This window comes from Anolis sagrei, chromosome 4 (assembly GCF_037176765.1).
Source record: "Anolis sagrei isolate rAnoSag1 chromosome 4, rAnoSag1.mat, whole genome shotgun sequence".
NCBI classification, from domain to species: domain Eukaryota; kingdom Metazoa; phylum Chordata; class Lepidosauria; order Squamata; family Dactyloidae; genus Anolis; species Anolis sagrei.
The window spans coordinates 123,630,994-123,652,753 of NC_090024.1; the positions used below are offsets into that span (position 1 = coordinate 123,630,994).

Here is a 21,760-nt window from a genome sequence, read left to right on the forward strand (position 1 = left end):
ACAAAGTCCTTGCAGATGGACAATTATCTCACACCAGAAGTGACTTGCAATTTCTCAAGTTGCTCCTGACAATGTTTTTAACCAGATCTGGTTATTTATTTATTTTATTTATTTACTATATTTGTATACCGCTCTTCTCAGTCCTTGGGCGACTCAGAGCGGTTCACAATAGCAAAAGTTAGATCAGGTCTAAGATAGATCTGAAGTAGACCCTCACAATGACATCTGTTTCTTGCTCCTTAATTTATATCTGGGAATTTTCAACTTGTTTTCCAGGATTTATGATACACTTGCACATATATAAACATCCCTGATATATAATGCTCCTCCCTCTCCTTTCCTGTTTGGTCTATTTCTCTAAAAATGGGTTATAACCCTTTATTACTACCTTCCATTCATGAGATTCATCCCCCTAGGTTTCAGTGATGTCTGTTGTATCATACTGCTTTTCTGGGAGATCAAGTTCATTTTGCTTATTTCCCATGCTCTGTTTATTAGTGTAGAGAAATCTGAAACCATTAGCCATTCCTCTAGCTATTCATTTAATTTTTTTCCTCCCACTCTTGAGTTGTTCTATTATTTACCCAGTTACCTTCATAACAGTCAGACTATTATTTCCAGCATCTGATGAGCTCCTGCCCTCAAGAATAGTGACTCTCTTCTCTATACGACTCTGTTTTTAAATCCTCCTGTGTCCCTTGTTCCATATAATGTTTTTCCATGGGTGGCAGTATTACAAAAATAGGTCACTTAATGGAAGGGGCTTTTAAACAGATATTTTAAAAGTAAATTTTTGGTATCCTTGCTCTGGCTTCTACATAGATTGCACCTATTGCAATTTAGTTGTAAATACAAAACTGGACTATTGCAATGCGCTCTACGTGGGGTTGCCCTTCAAGACAGCCCAGAAGTTTCAACTGGTACAATGGACGGCAGCCAGGCTCCTTACTGGAGCAAACTATAGGGAGCATACAACACCCCTATTAAAACAGCTTCCTTGGCTGCCAATAAGTTGCCGAGCGAAATTCAAGGTGACCTATAAAGCCGTAAACGGTTCAGGCCCCACCTATCTCCGCGATCGCATCTCCTTCTATGAACCGGCACAAACTCTTAAGATCTTCCGGGGAGGCCCCCGTCTTGGTCCCACCTCCGTCACAAGCACGGTTGGTAGGGACGAGAGAGAGGGCCTTCTCAGTGGTGCCCCCCTGCCTCTGGAATGTGGGGAAATAAGACAGGCCCCATCCCTCCCCTCCTTTCGTAAGAGCTTGAAGACCTGGTGGTTTCAACAGGCCTTTGAAAATGACCAGTTCTAACTCAGTCTTACACATTGTCGAATATGGCCATATTCTTCCTACCAATTACCCAGATCACTTCCTCTAATCGGACCCCGAATGAACAGCCACAGACCCTTACCTAATATTATTGTTGCCTGCCATAGCATTGCACTTAATTCTTGCCCCCCCCCCCCCTAGAATTTTGGGGCTTGCACAAATCTTGACCCGGCCTTTTAAATTTTAAAATTGCCTTGAACAGGCAGGATTACTTTTAATATATGTGTGTTATGGAGACAATTTTTATTCTTATATTGTTTTGTTAATCTTATGGTTATGTTGTTTTACTTTGTATGTTTTGTGATGTTACCTGGGAATCGCTCTGAGTCCCCTCGGGGAGATAGAGCGGTATATAAATAAAGATTATTATTATTATTATTATTATTATTATTATTATAGATATGTTTGCAGATCCATCCACATTAATGCATGTTGATCCATTTAGAATCAATCTACCAAACAAAAGTCATATACAAACTTAAATGAACCAGATGGGTATGGAGCTGTGACCTGAAAAGTCCTTACATTGTCTGTCTTCTTGTTGGCTTGCTCAGTTTTTAATGTTGTACTATTCGTTTTTCGGACTATGATAGGTTGGGAAACGAGTGGGAGGGAAACCATGAGAGTCCTTCAGAATAAATCACCCCCCCCCCCCCCAAACAATAAATAGCATTGGAATTTCTTCAACTTTTCCATGGAGCTGGCCAGAGATAGTTATGAAACCAATACAGCATGTATGGCTAATTAGAGGTATTTAGCTTGGGTGCTTTGTTGTTATTCTGAAGAGGTGGTTGGCAGTGCTTGGTTAAATAATTGCATCACCTCAAGCATATGAAAGGGATCAAGTTGGATGGAGGGATTAACCACTTTAATTCCATTTCAAATATGCTTCTGTGTCACCTAATTCTCTTTGGGGTGCTGACATACTTGGTTGTACAGTCATAAGTTGTGCTGCACTATAATCGAAGTTTCACAATAACAAAACTTGAATCCTATGCAACTTGCATGGAGTTCGGTTTGCAGCTCTTCAGGTTTTTGTTTTAATTTAATGTACTCTTTGCTCAGTTTTTTGGTGGAGCTGTAATTAGTTGGTAAAAAAATAATGTGGAGGCAACATATGGAAATGTGTGAGGCAGTTAAGGAAGGAACTTTAGAATTATTTTAAAATATGTGCAAGTTTTTCTGAGAATTTTCCATATTGACATTAAGAAAATGGAGTCAAAAATCCCCTTCACAATCTACGCACCCTCCTCTCCCTCCCTCCCCAGATCCCCTTTCTTTTTTTCCCCCATGACCCAAACAATCCCCTTCACATCCAACACTAGTCCTGGATCTGATCCTTTTTACCCTTTTCCTGACTCTTCCCTCCCCTATTCCACCCTACCTTCTATCCCAGTGTTTCTCAACCTGGGAGTCGGGACCCCTGGGGGGGGGGGTCGCGAAGGGGTGTTGGAGGGGTCGCCAACGACCATCAGGATTCACAGTATTTTCTGCTGGTCATGGGAGTTCTGTGTGGGAAGTCTGGCACAAGTCTATTGTTGGTGGGGTTCAGAATGCTCTTTCATTGTAGGTGAACTACAAATCCAAGCAACTACAACTTCCAAATGTCAAGGTCTATTTTCCCCAAACTCCACCAGTGTTCCCATTTTGGAATATTAAGTATTCATGCCAAGTTTAGTCTAGATCTATCATTGTTTGAGTCCACAGTGCTTTCTGAATATAGGTGAACTACAACTCCCAAGCTCAAGGCCAATGCTCACCTACCCCTTTCATTATTTTTTGCTGGTCATGGGCGTTCTGTGTGCCAAGTTTGGATCATTTCCATCTCTGGTGGAGTTCAGAATACTCTTTGATTGTAGATGAACTATAAATTCCAGCAACTACAACTTCCAAGGTCCAGAGAATGAAAATATATTCTGCCTATCAGATATTTACATGTCGATTCATAACAGCAGCAAAATTCCAGTTATGAAGTAGCAACGAAAATAATTTTAGAGTTGGGGGTCACCACAAAATGAGGAACTGTATTAAGGGGTCGCAGCCTTAGGAAGGTTGAGAACCACTCTTGTATCCTAAAATCCACTTTTCCCCTCTTACTTTTAATTATACAATTGTAAGAAAACTCTTTTATTTATATATATAGAGAGAGAGAGAGAGTGAGAGTGAGAGAGAGAAAATGGAGATTCTTCACAATCCCAGTTCTGTGCCACAAGGCAGATATGTCTGTCCAGATTTCTTAATGATTTACCAAATTGTTTGCTAGGATATAACTGCAGCAACTTCCTCCTTTGAAGAGAGATCTAAATGTATTCTATGATAATCTTGCCAGTGTCAAGATACTAGTCAATGGGGTTTTCATTCCTTGTTTTAGAGACCAATGGCACCTATTGCAATTTAGTTGTAAATATAAAAAATGACCATGACAGCAATGTAATAGGAAATAATAATAATAATAATAATAATAATAATAATAATAATAACAATAATAATAATCATCATCATCATCTTTATTTATACCCTGCCACCATCTCCCCCAATGGGGACGCGGCTTACATGGGGCCAAGCCCAAACAACAAATTACAATACAAAAATACAAATCGCAGTAAAATAAACATAACAGTAAAGTATAAAACATCAAAGCATATAAACAATATACACAAAACATAGAAACCAAAACATAATGACAGAGAGCGGGCCGCATGTACATAAAATGATTTAAAAACTCAGGGTGAGATAAAGGGGCAGAACTGTTTGTATGGGAGAACTCATAGACAGAAGTAAACATTCGTACAAGGGTGGTGGGGGTGGGGAAGAACTCCTGGAAATATACTAAGGTTTCCATTCCATTCCTCCTTGCCTGGGAGAAAGACCCATTCATCTCAGTGGGACTTTAGGATTGCATTGTGAAGCTATTTCTGTTATTGAAAATGGTTTGATGTTAGTAAATATCACAACCTTCTGGGGCAGGGTGCATGCTTCCATCTTCATTTATGGAGGTTTTCTCTATGTACACAATTTCTTCTGTACACAACTGTGTAAACTAATAATCTCTTCACGAGGGGTCCTAATATTTCCAATCATGATTATTGATTGGAGCAGTGTCAATTCATAAAAAGCCCCTTTTCTATGTGTCTGGGAAACAGTGAGGCTCCATTCTTCTTCTTTTGCTTCCAGATCTACCAGAGTGGAACTTCGATGGCTCCAGCACCTACCAGTCCGAGGGCTCCAACAGTGACATGTATCTTGTGCCTTCTGCTATGTTCCGGGACCCTTTCCGCAAAGACCCCAACAAGCTGGTTCTCTGCGAGGTCTTAAAGTACAACCGCAAGCCTGCAGGTGTGTTCCTGTTATCTCCTTCTCTATCCTGACATACCTGAGAAAAGCAAAGAACACTAGCACTAGAATAAATGAATGAGACTAATAGGAAGTGGACATATTTAAAGCCCATGGAGGTTAATTTCTAACATGGGCCACCATTACTCTTGAAGCCTCAGACTACAAAATACCAGCTAGTGAATCTCTCTCCTTCACCCCCCCCCCCAACCTTTAAACCTAGAGGCTCTTTCACACAAAATAATTATGACATGGATTATTTATTTATTTTTTATTTATTTATAGTATTTATATTCCGCCCTTCTCACTCTGCAAGGGACTCAGGGCAGATTACAATGTACACATATATGGCAAACATTCAATGCCATAGACACACAACACATATAGACAGACAGTCAGAGGCTATTTTACATTCCAACTTTCCTGGCCACCAGGGGAGCTGTTCCTTCACCGTCCATCTGCGACACTGATGAAGTACTTTCTGCATTCCCTGCATGCTTTCGCAAGAGATTTTTTATGGCCTCGTAAATTTGTTAAATTAGCCTCCCCACACATAGGTGGTACCTAAATTTCCTAATTGACAGATGCAACTGTCTTTCGGGTTGCAAAGGTCGACAACAAGCTACGCGATTTGGTCGGAAGCTCACTCCAACCCAGGCTGGCTTCGAACTCATGATCTTTCGGTCAGTAGTGATCTTAATGCAGCTGACACCCAGCCAACTGCGTCAATGTCCCGGTGCTTATGTTGTTTTCTTTTTAAAAGAAAGCAACTGCTAGCCACAAAGAGCTTTTCTTGCTGTGACTTTTAAGCCCTCTACCTCTCCCTTGTACTATACAAGCAGGCCCCAGATTCCAAACATCCAACTTACAAACAATTCATAGTTAAGAATGGTGGTGAGACAACAGGAAGTGAGAGATATCTACCCCTTCGGAAGTAAAATCCACCCCTGAAAAAGTTCTAATGGGGAAAATGTGTGTCCACCGAAGCTTTATCACCAATCCCTTTTCCACAACAAGCCATTTTTTTTTCAAAATCAATTATTTCAGGGACAGAAAGTGAGGTGAAATCTTCTGAACAGGGACAGAGAGGGGAAAAAACAAACAAACCACATATATATACCACAGTAGTGTGTGTGTGTGTGTGTGTGTATATATAATTTTTATTAAGGGTTTTCCAAGATGGGGGGGGGGGGGTACATCCAAGTTACAAGAATCTTTAACTTAAACTTAACCATTACATAAAAACAGATAACAGGGATTAGGGGGGGGGGGGGGTTGAGGAAGGGGGGGGGGAGTGAAGGGATAGAAGTTAATGGGGAAGTGTGGGGGTTGGGGAATGGGTCAGGGGAGAGTTATTGGTTTTATTTATCCATTTTGCCCCAAGAAACATTATTAGTGTTATTATTTTCTAGTCATTAATTCTCACATGTCTAAGTCTAGTTAATCTTGAAGTATTTTTTGATTGGAGACCAATCCGTCCTGGCTACGCCTGTCTGTTTGTTTTCCAAATGCCATGTTAGAGAGTCCATGTTTATTATATCTAGAAGTTTGATTATCCATTCCTCCACTGTTGGTAACTCTTTGTTCTTCCATTTTCTTGCTATTAAACACCACAGTGGTATTAACCCCCTCACCCTGCTATCCAAAGCTAAAATATATATATATTTGGCTGGAGTTCTGCTTTAAAATGTACCTGTTCCGACTTACAAATGAATTCAAGTTGAGGACTGCCTGCATTATCTTGGAAGTATTACTTTTTGAGCTGCAGCTCCCAGAATTTGCTAGCCAGCATGTTTCAGCTTGAGTTATCATGGTATAGTGGTTTGAGCATTAGGCTACAATAGTAGAGAACAGAGTTTGAATCCTCACTCAGCCATGGAAACCAAATGGGTGGTCTTGGATATGTCTCATTTAGCCTCCAAAGAAGGGAAAGGCAAACTCTCTGAATAGATATTGTCAAGAAAACCCTGTTACCAGGGTTGCCTTGGCATCACCATAAGCTGGAAATGATTTGAAAGAGTGCAACAACAACATTCCAGCTCAGCCCTGGATGTAATGTTTCCTTGTCATTTGACAGAACAATCTAGAGTAGTGGCTTATGATGTGGTTTCATAACCATCTGGTAAATAATCTTTCAAATTCACCAACATTTTGATTTGGCATTTGCAACATGACACTGATCATGTAGCATGAGGTCCTTGTTAAATGTGATACTTTCAGATTTTTGGTCCATTACTTCTCAACATCTCAGCTGAGACTTTACTCCAGTAGGGACCAACCATCATCTATATAAATAAAAATGTAATGTTCATTTGTGGGATTAACAGAACTCAAAAACCACTGGACGAATTGACACCAAATTTGGACACAAGACACTTAACAACCCAATGTATGTCCTTCACTCAAAAAATTGGTTTTGTCATTTGGGACTTGTAGTTGCTGGGATTCACTTACAATCAAAGAGCATTCTGAACCCCACCAACGATGCAATTGAACCAAACTTGGCACACAGTTCTCCTGTGACCAACAGAAAATACTGGAAGGCTTTGGTGGGCAGTGTCCTTTGGTTTTGGAGTTGTAGTTCACCTACATCCAAAGATCACTGTGGACTCAAACAATGATGGATCTGGACCAAACTCTACAAGAATACTCAATATGCCCAAATATGAACACTGGTGGAGTTTGGGGAAAATAGAATCTTGTCATTTGGGAGTTGTAGTTCCTGGGATTTATAGTTCACCTACAATCACAGAGCATTCTGAACCCCACCAACGATAGAATTGGGCCAAACCTCCCACACAGAACCCCCATGTGGGCCACAGCAATGCGTGGCAGGGGACAGCTAGTTATGTTAATGTAATTCATCTGTAGCTGCAACAATGTGATTGCAATTAATTGTATTAATGTACTAATTGGCTTCTAACTCTGAGCCATCCATTATATTGGTACTGTAGTTAAATAAGAATGTAAGTTATTTCTTTGGTATATCAAAACAAGTCCAGTCTGACATTTCTTTTTGAGTAAAAGAGAGCCAAATGCCTATGGAAATTCAAAACCACAGCATGCCGTTGTTAGAATGAAACCAGTAAGCCTTTCTTCTCCCCCCCTCCCAAGCCACAAGACGTTCATTCTTTCAAATGCACCAGCTGATTGCTCATCAGCTGGTCTGATGATCACATGCAAAGTTTTTTTTATTTTTGCTTCTCACACACAGAATACTAAATATTCTACTCTTTTAACCCTTGCTTCACCTTCCTTAGCATTTCAGAGCCTTTATATTGCAGTAGCTATGGTGATAATGCTCTTGTCAAAGGTAGTGGTTCTAGCATTGTCAATATCTGCATCATTTACCTCTTCAGTGCTCAAACTGGTTGAGTTGTAAGGTGCAAAACCCACTGTAGATAGCTTTTTTGAATGAATGTGAGCAGGCCGTAGCCAGGATTTTGATTTGGAGGGGGACGGGGGACGGACTGAGTCTGAGTGAAAGAGGGTCTACCCTAGCAAACCTTTTGTATCGTTACCCCAACACCCCCATGCGTATGGGATATATTGAGCATGGTGATCAGCTCATGATATGAATAAACATAACAGTTTAAATCATGTACCACTAAGGCCTTCTCACTGACCACCATGAGAATTTCGTGTGGGGGGGGGGATGGCACTTGAGGGGCTCCAGCCTGAATGTGGGCAGTAAATGAGCCCATGTAAAATGAGGGTAATGATACATCCTACTGAGCAGTTAGGAAGAATTGATTACAAAGAATATTTAGATGCACTGAGCTTTAGAGACTGGTTTTGCTGCACTCCTCCTGTGAACCCAAACTGAGTCTATCACCCTGTCTCTCTACGAGTTCTCACTCACAAATAACTCTGCTCCTTTATTTCACTTTGAATTTTTAATCATTTTATGTACACTGTCATTATGTTTGGTTAACTGTTTTTTTAATCATTATTTTTTCTATTGTAGTCATATGTTCTGTATTTTTCTGCAATGTGTATTTTATTGTAACTTGTATCTTATTTTATTGTAATTTGTTGAATGGGCTTGGCCTCATGTAAGCCGCCCCAGGTCCCCATTGGGGAGATGGTGGTGGAGTATAAATAAAGATTATTATTATTATTATTATTATTATTATTATTATTATTATTATCATCATCATCATAGAGTTGGAAGAGACCTCATGGGCCATCCAGTCCAACCCCCTGCCTAGAAGCAGGAATATTGCATTCTAAGCACCCTTGACAGATGGCCATCCAGCCTCTGCTTTAGAGCTTCCAAAGAAGGAGCCTCCAACACACTCCAGGGCAGAGAGTTCCACTGCTGAACGGCTCTCACATGGAATCTCCTTTCTTGTAGTTTGAAGCCATTGTTCCGCATCCTAGTCTCCAGGGCAGCAGAAAACAAGCTTGCTCCCTCCTCTCTATGACTTCCCCTCACATATTTATACATGGCTATCATACCTGCTTTCAGCCTTCCCTTCTTCAGGTTAAACATGCCCAGCTCTTTAAGCCGCTCCTTATAGGGCTTGTTCTCTAGACCTTTGATCATTTTAGTCGCCCTCCTCTGGACACATTCCAGCTTGTCAATATCTCTCTTGAATTGTGGTGTCCAGAATTGGACACAATATTCCAGGTGTGGTCTAACCAAGGCAGAATAGAGGAGTAGCATTAAGTATGACACATGCATGTTTAAAACCAACCTAAGTCCACATCTTTTATAATTCTCTTGTTTCACCATAGATCTTTGTCCTTAGCTGTATTCACTTAGATTCATCCTTACCTCTACTCTGTAACTAGGATACTCATAATCTGTAAATTCCTAGAGGGTTTAGGGATCCTCTAGGATCATAGAATCAAAGAGTTGGAAGAGACCTTATGGGCCATCCAGTCCAACCCCCTGCCAAGAAGCAGGAATATTGCATTCAAATCACCCCTGACAGATGGCCATCCAGCCTCTTTAAAAACTTCCAAAGAAGGAGCCTCCACCACACTCCGGGACAGAGAGTTCCACTGCTGAACGGCTCTCACAGTCAGGAAGTTCTTCCTCATGTTCAGATGGAATCTCCTCTCTTGTAGTTTGAAGCCATTGTTTCGCGTCCTAGTCTCCAAGGAAGCAGAAAACAAGCTTGCTCCCTCCTCCCTGTGTTCTGCTGCTGGATGGAACTGCAAGCCAAAACATCTGTAGGGCTCAAATTTGCTCATACATGATGCTGGCAGATTTGTGTGTGTGGGTCATAAAAACTTGAAAAACTCCGTGATGTTGTATGAATAATCATGATTGCTTTACTCTCTCTTTCTCTTAGAAACAAATATAAGGAACAGCTGTGCAAGAATCATGGATATGGTGTCTAATCAGACTCCCTGGTTCGGGATGGAGCAAGAATATACTCTTCTGGGAACAGATGGACATCCCTTTGGCTGGCCTTCCAATGGTTTTCCTGGACCCCAAGGTGAGATTGCTAAAAAGGGAAGTCCACTTAAAATCTTGCATTAATAGTCTCAAAAGAGATGGGAACGTTTGAGACGGGAACATTCATATCACCAGGAGGAACCCTATGACCAATAATGGGAATTTTGGCAGCAGCCAATGATGAGCTAGATGGGCAAAAGAAAGCTGCAAAATCCTCAGTGAAAGGAATCCATGATAAATAACAGAAGCCTTTAAAAAGGAAGAATTTATTTACTTATTTGAAACATTTATATTCCGCCCTTCTCACCCTGAAGGGGACTCGGGGCGGAGCACAGCATATATATGGCGAACATTCAATGCCAGGACACAAATTCTTATATACATACATAAACATTAAAAACATTTATCAAAATATTAAAATACACCATTTAAAACTGTCCTAGTTATCCACTTCAATAAGTTCTCCCAAAATACAGTTGGCCAGAAATGTGTCCCATGCTGCCTAAAATGGTCAGGTTGCTGTGGGAGACATGGTTCTCATTTAAAAATGGTGTGTCCACGTTGTTTCTTTTAGCAGAAAATCCATTTGAGTCGCCTGAGGGCTGAGAAAAGCGGTATATAAAATAAATAAATAAATAAATAAATAAATTTTATGTTTTTTCCCCCACTTTTAGAAATAATTGTGTTAGTCTCTGACTGGACATGATTTCCAACTACTTCCCATTTTGGTTTCAGGGTGATGGTGCAGCTACCCTCCGAAAGGTCTTGAAACTGTAAAAGAGTTTTGGGAACCTACCTGACCCAGATTTATGTGTTCACTTTGAAAGCAATGCTGCTATGGGATGGTTCACACATGCGGCAATTTTGCTGTACACCTGTTTAAAATAAAACAATGGCTTTGACAAAATATTAGATAATCTAATAGGGTATAGTGGGACACAAGCATTATTAATTATTTATTATTTATTTACAGCTTTTATATTCCGCCCTTCTCACCCCTCAGGGGACTCAGGGAGGATTACAGTGTACACATATATGGCAAAGATTCAATGCCAATTTTTGACATACAAATATATACAGACATAGACAGAGGCTATTTAACTTTTTCTGGCCGCCAGGGGAGCTGTCGCTTTCATCGTCCATCTGCGACGCTGATGAAGCACTTCCGCATTCCCCGCATGCTTCCCCAATGGAATACTTTGCTGGAGTCTTCTTTATGGCCTCATAAATCAATTAATTTAGCCTCCCCACACTTTAAGGTGGTACCTTATTTTCCTACTTGACAGATGCAACTGTTTTTCGGGTTGCAAAGGTCGACAACAGGCTACACACAATTGGTTGGAAACCCACTCCAATCCGGGCTGGCTTCGAACTCATGATCTTTTGGTTACTGAGGCAGCAGCTCTCTAGAATGTAATACAAGACTGAAAGATGAGCTGGTATTTTTCCTTTTCTCCAAATGTACCCCAGTGGGTTCTCTAATCAAAACTATTTAAAGCTAAGCTATACTGAATATACCCCAGGTACAAAATCCGAGTTGTAATCTAGCAAATGAATGGTTTAGAAACACCACAACCTATGGCTGGTGTGACTTCAGGCTTAATGGTCCAGATGAATGTAATCTAGTTGACTTTGCAAAACGTCAAATTCTCAAACAGTGGCTAAAAGATGTCAACAAAACCCCACTGATATCGTTTCCTTTTTGCCCTTTTCCGCAGGCCCATACTACTGCGGAGTTGGAGCAGACAAGGCTTATGGGCGAGACATTGTGGAAGCCCACTATCGAGCCTGCCTCTATGCTGGTGTGAACATTGGTGGCACAAACGCAGAAGTTATGCCAGCACAGGTAGCTGCTTGGACCAAAATCCTGTAATGGGTGTTTTGGGAATCTTTGCTTGTTTAGGATTTGGGGAGAAGTGTGAACAGCATCTTGCAGAGGGCTTTCCACCATGCCAATCCTGAGTGGCTTTGTTTTCTCTTGTAGTGGGAGTTCCAGGTGGGTCCATGTGAAGGAATTGAGATGGGTGATCACCTCTGGATTGCTCGGTTCATCCTTCATAGAGTATGTGAAGACTTTGGGGTCATTGTGTCTTTTGACCCGAAGCCCATCCCAGGCAACTGGAATGGAGCTGGATGCCACACGAACTTCAGTACTAAAGCCATGCGAGAGGAAGGAGGCCTCAAGTAAGTCCTGCTGCCCACTTACAAAGCTTTATTTATGAGACATTAAAGAAGTGATGGGTGTCTAGGAGTGCTGTTCCTTCACATTCTAAAGCAGGGGTCCTCAAGCTAAGGCCCGGGGGCCGGATACGGCCCTCCAAGGTCATTTATCCGGCCCTCGCTCAGGGTCAACCTAAGTCTGAAATGATTTGAAAGCACACAACAACAACAATCTTATCAGCCAAAAACAGGCCCACACTTCCCATTGAAATACTAATATGTTTATATTTGTTAAAATTGTTCTTCATTTTAATTACTGTATTGTTTTAAAGTGTTTTTTGCACTACAAATAAGATATGTGCAGTGTACATAGGAATTCTTTCATGGTTTTTTTAAAAAAATTATAATCTGGCCCTCCAACAGTTTGAAGGACTATGACCTGGCCCTCTGTTTAAAAAGTTTGAGGACCCCTGTTCTAAAGGGTAGAATATGCTGGAGGACTTCAGAAAGTAGTTGATGTGGATCTGCAGGCTTTTAAAATTTTGCAAGTGAAGAACGCACAAGAGGAACGGGCTTAGCTAGAATGTCTTTTCCATATTCAACCTCCAAAGTTGTATGTGTGGCTATGATTTTACATATGTAAGTGAGCAAAGGTGGCCTAGAGAAATTCCTAAAATATTTGAACACATGCTAGAAACACTAACATGTCGTCATGTCATTCTGCATTGTTTCCATGTAAACATCTCAAGCCTCTGTTGGCTGCCTTGTGCACTCAGGTGACTAGTATCTTCTGTGTCAATGGGGCAGTGAATCAGGGGTTTAGCCTGGGCTTTAAAGGAGCTATCTGAAGTGTTGCACTTGGGTGAATATGACTCAGGATTTTAGAAACATTTATTTACTACTAGCTGTCCCCTGCCACGCGTTACTGTGGGGTTACATGGGGGTTCTGTATGGGAAGTTTGGTTCAATTCTATCGTTGGTGGAGTTCAGAATGCTCTGTGATTGTAGGTGAACTATAAATCCCAGCAACTGCAACTCCCAAATGTCAAGCTTCTATTTGGACCAGTGTTTGCATTTGGACATATTGAGTATTCGTGTAGAGTTTGGTACAGATCCAACATTGTTTGAGTCCACAGTGATCTCGGGATGTAGGTGAACTACAACCCCAAAACCAAAGGACACTGCCCACCAAAGCCTCCCAGTATTTTCTGTTGGTCATGGGAGAATTGTGTATCAGGTTTGGTTCAATTCTATCTTTGGTGGGGTTCAGAATGCTTTTTGATTGTAGATGAACTATAAATCCCAGCAACTACAACTCCCAAATGACAAAATCAATTTTTGAGTGAAGGACATACATTGGGTTGTTAGGTGTATTGTATCCAAATTTGGTGTCAGTTCGTCCAGTGGCTTTTGAGTTCTTCTTAATCCCACAAACGAACATTACATTTTTATTTATATATATAATATAATTGCATACTGCCTTTCTCAGCCTTACCGGCGACTCAAGGCGGTTTACAACAAGTCAGTACACATAACAACAAAATACAAATTGAACGTTAAAACAGTATGAAACCACAGTAGCAGCAATAAAAACCAACATCATTATCACCAGCGTCTCATAGTTAAATAATGTTGTCCAAGTTCCATTATCGAGTGATTCTATTTCCTATGTTAGTTACTCTGTATTTGTAAATGCTTGCTCATAAAACCATGTCTTCACTTGTCTCCAAAACGTTAAGAGTGAGGGAGCCTATCTAATCTCCCGAGGGAGTGTGTCCAAGGCCGAGGGGCCACCACGGAGAAGGCTTTGTCTCGTCCCCACCAAATGTGCTAGTGATGAGGGCGGGATCGAGAGCAGGGTCTCGCTGGATGATCTTAAAAGTCCTAGATCAGTGTTTCTCAACCTGGGGGTCGGGACCCCTGGGGGGGTCACGAGGGGGTGTCAGAGGGTCACCGAAGACCATCAGAAAACACAGTATTTTCTCTTGGTTATGAGGATTCTGTGTGGGAAGTTTGGCTCAGTTTTATTGTTGATGGGGTTCAGAATGCCCTTGATAGTAAGTGAACTATAAATCCCAGCAACTACAACTTCCACATGTCAAGGTCTATTTTCTCCAAGCTCCACCAGTGTTAACACTTGGGCATATTGAGTATTCGTGCCAAGTTAGGTCCAGATCCATTATTGTTTGAGTCTACAGGGCTCTTTGATTGTAGGTGAACTACAACTCGAAAACTCAAGATCAATGCCTGCCAAACCCTTCCAGTACTTTCTGTTGTTCATGGGAATTCTGTGTGCCAAGTTTTATTCAATTGTGTGTGGAGTTCAGAATGCTCTTTGATTGTAGTTGAACTATAAATCCCAGCAACTACAACTCCCAAATGATGAAATCAACCCCGCCCCCCCCCCCCAACCCCATCAGTATTCCGATTTGGGCATATTGGGTATTTGTGCCAAATTTGGTCCAGTGAATGAAAATACATCCTGCATATCAGATATTTATATTAATATTCATAAAAGTAGCAAAACTACAATTATGAAGTAGCAACGAAAATAATTTTATGGTTTGGGGTCACCACAACATGAGGAACTGTATTAAGGGGTCACCACATTAGGAAGGTTGAGAAACACTTTCCTAGATGGTTCATAAGGAGAGATGTGTTCGGACAGGTAAATTGGGCCAGAACCGTTTAGGGCTGGCATTTCGGAGGAAAGTGAACAACAAGCATTTGATTAAACGGTGTAATTGAACATAGGAATACGGAATAATGGATGATGAGACTGGATTCTGATTTTACTGTTGAGGCGCTAATGATTGTTGTTCTGATGTTAATGATTTATGTTACTATTGTTTTTAATTGCCCTACACTTGTCTTGTGATTTTTTGTATTGATGTTGTTCACCACTTTGAGTCGCCTGAGGGCTGAGAAAAGCGGTATATAAATAAAGTAAATAATAAATAAAGTCATGGACCAAATACTTAACAGACACTTTTGCACATTGATGAAATTGTGATACACAGGCAGTCCTATAGTCCTTCTAGTAACATGCAGTTCAGCTAAATGATCTCTTTGATAATGCTATAGTATCCTGCTATAGAGAGAAATGTGAAGGAATTGAACATCCTGCCTTTCATCCTTACCACAGGCACATTGAAGAAGCCATTGAGAAGCTAGGCAAGCGCCATCAGTACCACATCCGTGCCTATGATCCCAAAGGGGGGCTGGATAATGCCAGGCGCCTGACCGGGTTCCATGAGACCTCCAACATCAATGAGTTCTCTGCTGGAGTAGCCAACCGTGGTGCCAGCATTCGCATCCCGAGAAGTGTGGGCCAAGAGAAGAAGGGCTACTTTGAAGATCGCCGGCCCTCCGCCAACTGTGACCCTTACGCCGTGACCGAAGCGCTAGTCCGCACCTGTCTCCTCAACGAAACTGGGGATGAGCCCTTTGAGTACAAGAACTAAGTGGACTTGTCCCACAGACACCCCACCCTCTTTCCCCCGTCTGTCTCCTCTCTGTTCTAGATGTTAATTCTGAGGGCATGAGATACCATATTTGTGCCTCTCCTCCCCTCAAACTCACCCTCTCTTTTCCTTCTAATGGGAGGCGGAAGTCTAGTCTTCTTTCAGCATTCTCTCTCTCACTTGAAAGGCTGAGAAGACGAGGAGTGGGCATTAGAGGAAACAAACCCGAATTAACCACTATTTCATGTAATTTGTATGTCTTGAAAGGGTTTCAGTAGCTTCCAAAAACAGAGAATACGGTGATCGGAGAAGGGAGTGATTAGGGCCTGTCTCCTTTCCGCAAGGCTTGTCCTTCACGAGTACTAATGAAATTTGTGAAAACACAACGGTGTATCATGTGTCAAATATTTGGAAGGTGGTGGTGGTGGTGGGGGGGGGGGGAATTCTCCAGCCCACCACTAAAAAACGTGGTGATACCAATGTGGGTGCATATGCCGATTCTCTGAAAGGCATCTTAATACCCTCCTATTATAAGTAAGACGGGGCACTTACCTTTCAGCAGTGTTCGATCTCTTGGGCATTTTTACAGCCACACTAAAATTTTCTCTTAAGTTGTATTTAAAAAGCTGTCAAACACTTTGATCTGTTTTTGGAAGCTGTCAGGCTTTCTGTTTCTAACACAGAGTGAGGTAGGGTTATTTTATATTTAAATGTCTAAAAACAATGTGGTTTTGTTAATAAAAAAAGGTCCACTAAATCAGCTGTTTGCAGAAAGGCTGAGATTGCCTTCGGTTTGTTGTGGGGACTCCAAAGTCAGAAGGAGAAAAGATTGTTGAGACAAGAGAATGAATATCTGTGTTTTTAATGTTTGAGAGCAGCTTTGATGGGTTGTTAGAGACAAGGGGCTATCCGTTTACAAGCTTGTAAGTTAAAATAGGTATTAATTTTTAATTTAAAGGCTGTCAGGGCAGTGCTGCGTGCGGCTGGCTGCAGCAACAAAGATGCACCTGTGCTTCAAAGAAAGAGTTGGCTGGTCAACTTATAATCATGTTATTGACAAGTATTTGGCAGAGAATGGGGGCAGAAAAAGGAGCACATTCAGAATTTCCAGCAGGATTTGCATGTCAACTAAAGCAGGGCTTTTGATGAAGCAGGAAGGGGGAGAGAATAGGGAAATGGGTTTTTAGAGATTTTAAAATAACATGTTTTTAGGGGTTTCTAAAGCTGTACAGTTCTACAGAGACCACTGCTGTTCCTGTAGCTACGTTCTGGTGGTCAAAAACGTCTGCCACTTCTGTCAAGATTCCACTAATAACCATAGCTGCCCTCAGAGGTAATGCTAGCAGGTTCAAACGTTCCGGGATTTTGTACCTTGGTATCTTGGATGGTGCCGATGAGGTTCCGCTGCATTTGGACTTGGAAATAGGGTTTTTTTGTAATAAAAGAGATTTTTAAACCTAATTTTAGTCCATGGTCTCTCTCCTTTCAATTCTGAATCGCTTTGTGTGCTGTGCTTTCCTTGCTCTTCCATGAATTCAGGAGATGTGTTTAGCAATTGTGTTTGGGTGTGACTGATCCAGTTCAGTTTTCTTGAATCTGACAATCTCTACTTATGTGGGACTATTACTCACATTATCCCCAGACATTATTTATTTATTTATTTATTTATTTACTGCACTTGTAGACCGCCGTTCTCAGCCCTAGGGCGACTCACGGCGGTGTACAACATATAAAAACAGGTACAATTTGCAACATAAGCAATATCACAAACAACAATAAACAACATCACTATCAATAATACAATTACACTAAATCATTCGCGACGTCTCATCATTGAATCACAATCCAAATCTCGTTATCCATGTTCCGTTCCAATCGTCAATTGCCAATTGTTGCAGCATTTACTCAAACACCTTCTCAAACAACCACGTCTTTAGTCTCTTGCGGAATGTCATAAGGGAGGGCGCCAGTCTGATGTCCACAGGGAGGGTGTTCCACAGCCGGAGGGCCACCACAAAGAAGGCCCTGTCCCTAGTCCCCGCCAGGCGTGCCTGTGAGGCAGGCGGGATCGAGAGAAGGGCCTCCCCGGACGATCTCAAAGTCCTCGTGGGCTCATAGGCTGAGATGCGGTCAGACAGGTATTTTGGGCCGGAACCATTTAGGGCTTTGTAGGCCAACACCAGCACCTTGAATTGGGCCCGGTAGCAGATCGGCAGCCAGTGGAGCTGGTACAACAAGGGCGTTGTATGCTCCCTGCGTCCCGCTCCTGTTAGTAACATGGCTGCCGCGCGCTGGACTAGCTGGAGCTTCCGGGCCGTCTTCAAGGGCAGCCCCACGTAGAGAGCATTGCAGTAGTCAAGGCGGGATGAGACCAGAGCGTGTACTACCGTGGCCAAGTCAGACTTCCCAAGGTACGGGCGCAGCTGGCGCACGAGCCTGAGCTGTGCAAATGCTCCCCTGGTCACTGCTGAGACCTGGGGATCCAGGCTCAACGATGAATCCAGGATCACACCCAAGCTGCGAACCTGCGCCTTCAAGGGGAGTGCAACCCCATCCAGCACAGGCTGTAACCCTATACCCTGTTCGGCCTTGCGACTGACCAGGAGTACCTCTGTCTTGTCTGGATTCAATTTCAATTTGTTCGCCCTCATCCAGACCATTACAGCGGCCAGGCACCGGTTCAGGACCTCGACAGCCTCCTTAGTAGCAGGTGGGAAGGAGTGACAGAGTTGGACATCATCTGCGTACAGATGACACCGCACCCCGAAACTCCGGATGATCTCACCCAGCGGCTTCATGTAGATATTAAACAGCATGGGGGACAGTATAGAGCCCTGTGGAACCCCACAAGTCAAAGGCTGTGGCGTTGAACAGGTGTCCCCCAATAACACCTTCTGGGTGCGACCCTCCAGAAATGACTGGAGCCACTGTAGAACAGTGCCCCCGAGGCCCATCTCCGCAAGACGCCCCAGAAGGATACCGTGGTCGACGGTATCGAAGACAGCTGAGAGGTCCAGGAGCACAAACAGGGACACACTCCCCCTGTCTAGCTCCCGGCGCAGATTATCCACTAAGGTGACCAAGACCATTTTCACTATGCATGAAAGTCATGATCATATCACATTTATTTATTTACTAGCTTGGTGACCCAGCACTGCCCGGGTTATTTGAGATAGGCATTGTGTATCAAGTTTGGTCTTTATCAGTTAGTTATATGGCTCACAGTGGTCTCAGGAAGTTAGTGAAGGTACTGTGAGTCCCATAATCTGTGGTCCATCCTCCTCCAAACAGCACCGGGATGTAGAGTGGGTCATGGGGGCTCTGTGTGCCAAGTTTGGTCTTGATCGGTCATTAGATGAGGGTTGCAGCAGTCTTGGGTAGGGAGTGGAGGTACCTGAAGTCCCATCATCCATGGTCTGTCCTCGAAAGTGCACCAGGATGTAGAGTGGGTCATGGGGGCTCTGTGTGCCAAGTTTGGTCTTTATCGGTCTTTGTTGGGGGCCACAGTGGTCTGTGGGAACCGAAGGGTTGGAAAGTACTACAAAGCCCATCACCCATTGTCCAGCATCTCCCAAACCTCAGGGGCACATAAAGGGGGTCATGGGGGTTATGTTTGCCAAGTTTGGTCTTGATCAGTCATTGGATGAGGACCGCAGCAGTCTCGGCAAGCGAGTGGAGGTACTTCAAGCCCCATCATCCATGGTCCACCCTCATCCAAACTTCAGTAAGACATAGAGTGGGTCATGGGGGCTCTGTGTGCCAAGTTTGGTCTTTGTTGGGGACCACAGTCGCCTGTAGGAACCAAAAGGTTTGAAAGTACTACAAATCCCATCATCTGTTATCTGTCTACTCCCAAACTGGACCAGGACGTAAAATGCATCATGGGGGTTATGTGTGCTAAGTTTGGTCCAGGTCTGTCGCTCGTGCAAGTCTCTGTAGGCTGTGAAAGTGAGAGCCAATCAGAAAGCTGCCACATACACTGCCGCCCTCCGCATACATACATACATACAAACAAACATTCACTTTTACTATATATATAGATTTATTTAGAAGTTTTATATACCAGTCTTCTCACCTCCAAGGAGGGACTCGGGCCGGTTCACAACATGTGTTCATATACAGTAATATACAAAACAGCACAATGCATCATCATTATATATTAAAATATAAATACAATAAAAACATCATCATTACATTACACAAGCCAAGTCGTCAATACAGTCACAATTCATCGCCATCCTTCCATGTGGACAAGGGTTATTGACTCAATCCTCAAATGCCATATTCCAAAGCCAGGTTTTTATTCATTTTCTAAAGGTCAGGAGGGAGGGAGCAGATCTAATCTCTGGTGGGAGGGAATTCCAAAGCTAAGGAGCCACCACCGAGAAGGCCCTGTCCCTCATTGCCACCAAACGCGATTGCGAAGGTGGTGGACCGAGAGCAGGGCCCCTCCGGAAGATCTTTGTAATCTTGATAGTTCATTGGGGAGAATCCGTTCGGACAGATAAACTGGGCCGGAGTCGCTTAGGCTTTATAGGTCAAGACCAGCACTTTGAATTGTGCTCGGAAGCGAATCGGCAGCCAGTGGATCTGGCGTAACAGAGGGGTCGTATGGTCTCTGTACCCTGCTCCTGTTAGCAATCTGGCTGCCGCTCGTTGGACTAATTGAAGCTTCCAGGCAGTCTTCAGAGGCAACCCCACGTAGTAGTCTGTACTGTCCTGTATGTGAAGCCGTTGGGAGAGATCATCCGGAGTTTTGGGTTCGGTGTCGTCTGTACGTTGTGGGTGGTCTGTCCATTTTCCCATCCATCATTATCTGATAATCATAAGTACTCTTTCTATATACAGCTGTTGGCCATTGTAGCAAAACAATCTATGGAAGACTCATCTATCATCACTCTACAGCTATTTGTGACTCCACACTCTAATCTGTACCTTTGTCATTAGGCAGAGGGGAAAGACTTCAAATACCATTCATTGTAGAGCTCGGAGAGGCTATTTTGCTGAGTTCCCCACCCAGTCTAATAATAATAATAATAATAATAATAATAATAATAATAATACCTTTATTTGTACCCCGCTACCATCTCCCGAAGGACTCGGTGCGGCTTACAAGAGGCCGAGCCCAAAAACAATAAAAACAGCAGCAACAACAACAACACAATAACTCAAAAAACAAAGCAATAACATTAATAACATCTAATGACGCAGTTAAAAAAAATGGCCGGGCCAAATGTAATAATTAAAATTAAAAAGTGCTGGGCATGACAAGGTAGGGTGTTTGGAGGGGGATGGGCATGCAGATATCCTGGATCTCTGATAAAGTGCGTTGGGACATAATGCTAGGAGTTTCCTTATTCTGGAAAGGCACACTGGAACAACCACGTTTTCAAGCTCGTCCTAAAGATTGCTAGCGATGGGCCTGCCTGATGTCCTTAGGGAGAGAGTTCCAGAGTTGTGGGGCCACCATTGAGAAAGCCCTGTCCCGCATCCCCACCAATTGCGCTTGTGATGCCGGTGGGATCGTGAGCAGGGCCTCTCCAGATGAACGAAGAGATCGTGTGGGTTCGTACACAGAGATGCGGTCACGCAGGTAGGCGGGTCCCAAACCATTTAAGGCTTTGTAGGTAAGCACCTGCACCTTGAATTGGGACCGGGAAATGAATGGCAGCCAGTGGAGCTCCTTAAACAGGAGGGTTGACCTCTCCCTGTAAGGAGCACCAGTTAACAATCTCGCTACCGCCCGTTGGACCAACTGAAATTTCTGGGCCGTTTTCAAGGGCAGCCCCACGTAGAGTGCGTTACAGTAGTCCAATCTGGAAGTGACTAAGGCGTGGACCACCCTGGCCAGAGCCGCCTTCACGAGGTACGGTTGCAGTTGGTGCACGAATCTTAGTTGTGCAAAGGCCCTCCCAGCCACCGCCGACACCTGAGCTTCAAGCGACAGTGATGAGTCCAGGAGGACACCCAAACTGCGGACCTGTGACTTCAGGGGGAGTGTAACCCCGTCCAGCACAGGTTGACACCCTATACCCCGATCCGGTTTACAATCGACCAGGAGG

At 43.0% G+C, this 21,760-nt stretch overlaps 1 protein-coding gene across 3 annotated transcripts in view; it reads left to right on the forward strand.

The window, feature by feature from the left end:
• Window positions 1-17,159, forward strand: part of GLUL (glutamate-ammonia ligase) — a 31,094-nt gene extending 13,935 nt beyond the window's left edge. For all 3 annotated transcript variants that reach the window (XM_060774468.2, XM_060774467.2, XM_060774466.2), the window contains 5 exons: window positions 4,506-4,667; window positions 9,968-10,114; window positions 11,793-11,920; window positions 12,059-12,258; window positions 15,380-17,159. In XM_060774468.2, coding sequence (XP_060630451.1) covers window positions 4,506-4,667; window positions 9,968-10,114; window positions 11,793-11,920; window positions 12,059-12,258; window positions 15,380-15,698 — 956 coding nt within the window. In that variant the 3' untranslated portion in view covers window positions 15,699-17,159. The remainder of the gene's footprint in view (window positions 1-4,505; window positions 4,668-9,967; window positions 10,115-11,792; window positions 11,921-12,058; window positions 12,259-15,379) is intronic.
• The last annotated feature ends 4,601 nt before the right edge of the window (window positions 17,160-21,760 follow it).